This window comes from Salvelinus namaycush, chromosome 19 (assembly GCF_016432855.1).
Source record: "Salvelinus namaycush isolate Seneca chromosome 19, SaNama_1.0, whole genome shotgun sequence".
Taxonomy (NCBI): domain Eukaryota; kingdom Metazoa; phylum Chordata; class Actinopteri; order Salmoniformes; family Salmonidae; genus Salvelinus; species Salvelinus namaycush.
The window spans coordinates 6,581,642-6,585,221 of NC_052325.1; the positions used below are offsets into that span (position 1 = coordinate 6,581,642).

The 3,580-nt window shown below is 36.9% G+C and overlaps 1 protein-coding gene across 1 annotated transcript; it reads right to left on the bottom strand.

Annotated features, from left to right (window-relative positions):
* Nucleotides 1–1,219: 1,219 nt before the first annotated feature.
* LOC120063656 (trace amine-associated receptor 13c-like) lies at nt 1,220–2,967 on the bottom strand. Its single transcript, XM_039013952.1, has 3 exons — nt 2,280–2,967; nt 2,027–2,129; nt 1,220–1,286 (listed from the first exon to the last, which is right to left on the bottom strand). The coding sequence occupies exons 1-3, from the start codon at nt 2,965–2,967 to the stop codon at nt 1,220–1,222; spliced, it is 858 nt and encodes a 285-aa protein (XP_038869880.1).
* Between the last annotated feature and the right edge of the window lie 613 nt (nt 2,968–3,580).

Here is a 3,580-nt window from a genome sequence, read left to right on the forward strand (position 1 = left end):
TAGGAATCTCCAGAGTTTGGTGCGGTCTGCCCAACGCATCATCGGGGGCACACTGCCTGTCCTCCAGGACATCTACAATACCTGATGTCACAGGAAGGCCAAAAAGATCATCAAGGACATCCACCACCCGAGCCACGCCATCATCCAGAAGGCGAGGTCAGTACAGGTGCATCAAAGCTGGGACACAAGGCCCTCAGACTGTTAAATAGCCAGCACAAGCAGACTACCACCCAGTTATTCAACTCTGCACCTTAGAGGATGCTGCCCTACAGTCTGTACATAGTCATGGATTCCCTGGTCAGTTTAATAATGGAACACTAGTCACTTTAATAATGTTCACATACTGCTTTACTCATTTCATATCTATAAACTGTATTCAACTGTATTTTTTTTGTCAATACCACTCAGACATTGCTTGTCAAAATATTTATATTTTTTAATTCCCTTCTTTTACTTTTAGATGCGTGTGTATCATTGTGAATTGTTAGATACTACTGCACTGTTGGAGATAGGAACAAAAGTACTTTGCTTCGGCTGCAACATCTGCTGAGTATTTGTATGTGACCAATAAAATGTGATTTGTTTTTGATTTTGTAGTGCATTAAAGGTAGTAACCCTTTAAATGTAATGTTCAGTTAAATTATGTATTTAGATATTGGTTCCCTGACCCTGTAAGCAGTCTATGAACTAGTCTTAGTCTATGCCTCTCTGACATTGCTCATCCATATATTCATATATTCTTAATTCCAGTCTTTACTTAGATTTGTGTGTATTAGGTATTTGTTGTGTAATTGTTAGATATTGCTGCACTGTCAGAACTAGATGCATAAACAGTTCTCTACACCCGCAATAACATCTGATAAACAAATGTTTTTGACCAAAACAATTTTATTTGATTTCTAATGAGTGACTGCAATCAGTCAGTGCCAAGAAACAATAATGTTATCATTTTCAGACAAACACATTACTTCCTTCAGCACACTATTACAACAGTGTGACTGTGTTGGAATAAAATGTTCAATATATTTCCTTTAACGTCCTCTGTGTTGTGTGCTTATTGTTTAACCATTGATTTGTTCTAGGTCATTTATAGAACTTAAGGAGCATCAGGTACTGCTGGAATGTCTACCAATAGCATGTCCATCTTATTGTGATAAATTACACTGGTCACTGTTCAAAACATTTATAAAGTATTTAGAAAGTATGAATAGTCCTCACTTTAGATTAGGGACTGCAAAACTACTTTACTAATCATCAGTAAATGAGAATATTTATTAAACATCTTATGAATGATCTTCTGAATCATTATTACAGACTATAAAAGTTGTTAATAAATGTGTGAATAACCAGCTCATTAAAACAAATGTGGGAGTAATGATACATGAATGATGAATAAACTATTTACTATTCCATTATACATTCTTCATTACAAAGTGTTATTATAAAGGGTTGCCTATCTCTATTTGAATTCTGACTCCACAGCATCTGAGAGCTGCTCTGGTGTGACCCCTGACCTGGCAACATTTATGTAGTGGTGGTGAGATTAGTGGTAGAGTTCATACCCAGTATGTTGAGGTTGAACTGTCTGCTGTTGTCTCCTGCCCTTTTGTGCTTAATCATTAATTCATGTAGTAGTTTTTTTTATACATTTAGAATACCTATCTGACTAAATTTTAACAAATGTGGGAGTAATGATTAATAAATGGTGAGCAAACTGTAAATACCTTAGAAATGGTTTATTACTGAACGCTATTGTAAAGTGTTACCCATAATTGCATATTCTTACATTTGACCATCAACTACTTACACAATTCACTATTGAGTTATACTTGGGCGTTATCTGATACCGTGCATATTGTACATTTAAATTTTACTGCACTTGTTGAAGGTTTGCGCCCCAAATGAGCCACTAGACTCGAGCAGGGCAATTCCAGACCTCGGGGGCCTGATTGGTGTCACACTTTTCCCCCATCCCTCGCAAACACAGGTAATATGAAAACAATGGTACTATGAACGCCTTAAGTTCAGAGTTAAAATATGTTTAGCCGTCACTTTGAACCATGGATAAAAGAAAGCATAAATTATTGGATTAATTAAGGAATTAACAAGAGGCAGAAAGCCGATGATAACTGATAATAAATTAACAATTAAAAAAGAAAAAAAGAAAACAAATAGAAATGGAATCCAACAACAGAAATAGTTGACAATAACAATAGCTAGAGTTTTTGTTGCTTTTCTCTCAGACTTATTTGCCCGTACAGTTTTAACACCAGACACACTGGCAGCCTCTTTAGAAAATACATTTCTGGCCTGTGATCTGGCCACCACAAAGATTTTCATATAAAGTGTTATAATAATAGAGCATGGGACAATCATTGTAATTACAAGGTCAATAATATTAACCCAGATTGACCCTTCAGCAATAAAACATTCATTTAAACACCGACTGGGTACCTGTACATTTACAAAGTTTTTTATAATAGTAGCACGGTATATGATACAACAGCACCAGGTAATGGATATACAACACATAATTCTTGTTATTGTTATTTTAGAGTGGTACAATAAGGGATCACACACAGCAACATAGCGGTCAATAGATATCAAGACCAAATTGCCCAGAGATAAAGTAGTACATAAAAAAGTAACGTAGATCTGAAACACACAGAAATATTCCCCAAAATCCCAGCACTGTTCCATTACTGCTTCAGTCGTTACTGGTATCACAATCAGTCCCACGAGGAGATCTGACACAGCCAGAGAGAGGATGAGCAGGTTGGTTGGAGTATGGAGCTGCTTGAAGTGAGAGATGGAGATGATCACCAGTAGGTTCAAAAATACTGTAACTGCTGAAATCAATGAGAAGAAGATGTACAGTGTTATGTAGATAGATGTCGATAGCAAAGCCTTTCTGCAAGAAGAATTTCCGTCTTGAAAACAGTATTGAACATCTTCATGTTTCTCCATTTGTAATAAAATGTAAAAATGTTGAGGTCCTTCTCCTGCTTGGTCCTGTGTGTGACCCTGTCAGGTCCGCCTTCTGACAAACTCTGAGCTCTGCCTCTCTATTTATCCCTGAGTTACTGACAGAAACTCCCCTCTGCGGAGTCTCTCTGCACACACACACACACACACACACACACACACACACACACACACACACACACACACACACACACACACACACACACACACACACACACACACACACACAAACGTGAGCACACAAATGAACAAACGGTTGGATAAACAAATAATTAATGAAAGCATGATGTAATGTAATACGGGATTGGATGTTACTGTGCCCAGCTAGCCTGTCCTTCAGCCTTACTGATAGTTAGAGATGAGAGAAAAGGTACATTTCTCCAATTCAATTCAAATCAAATCAAATGTTATTTGTCACAAGCGACGATCAGGTGTGGACCTTACAATGAAATGCTTACTTACAAGCCGTTAACCAACGATGCAGTTTTAAGAAAAAATAAATGTTAAGTGAAAAATAGATAAGTAAAAAATAATAGTAACAAATAATTAGAGCAGCAGTAAATTAACAATAGCAAGGCTATATACAGGGTGTACC

What these genes read in the sequence shown, in the direction of transcription:
- LOC120063656 (XM_039013952.1), bottom strand. Translation starts at nt 2,967, where the DNA reads ATGGAGAAACATGAAGATGTTCAATACTGTTTTCAAGACGGAAATTCT. An exon ending in ATTTTCTAAAGAGGCTGCCA is followed by an intron (nt 2,130 to 2,279) that starts GTGTGTCTGGTG and finishes ATTTATTATCAG; the next exon opens with TTATCATCGGCTTTCTGCCT. An exon ending in GCTAAACATATTTTAACTCT is followed by an intron (nt 1,287 to 2,026) that starts GAACTTAAGGCG and finishes GAAGATCATTCA; the next exon opens with TAAGATGTTTAATAAATATT.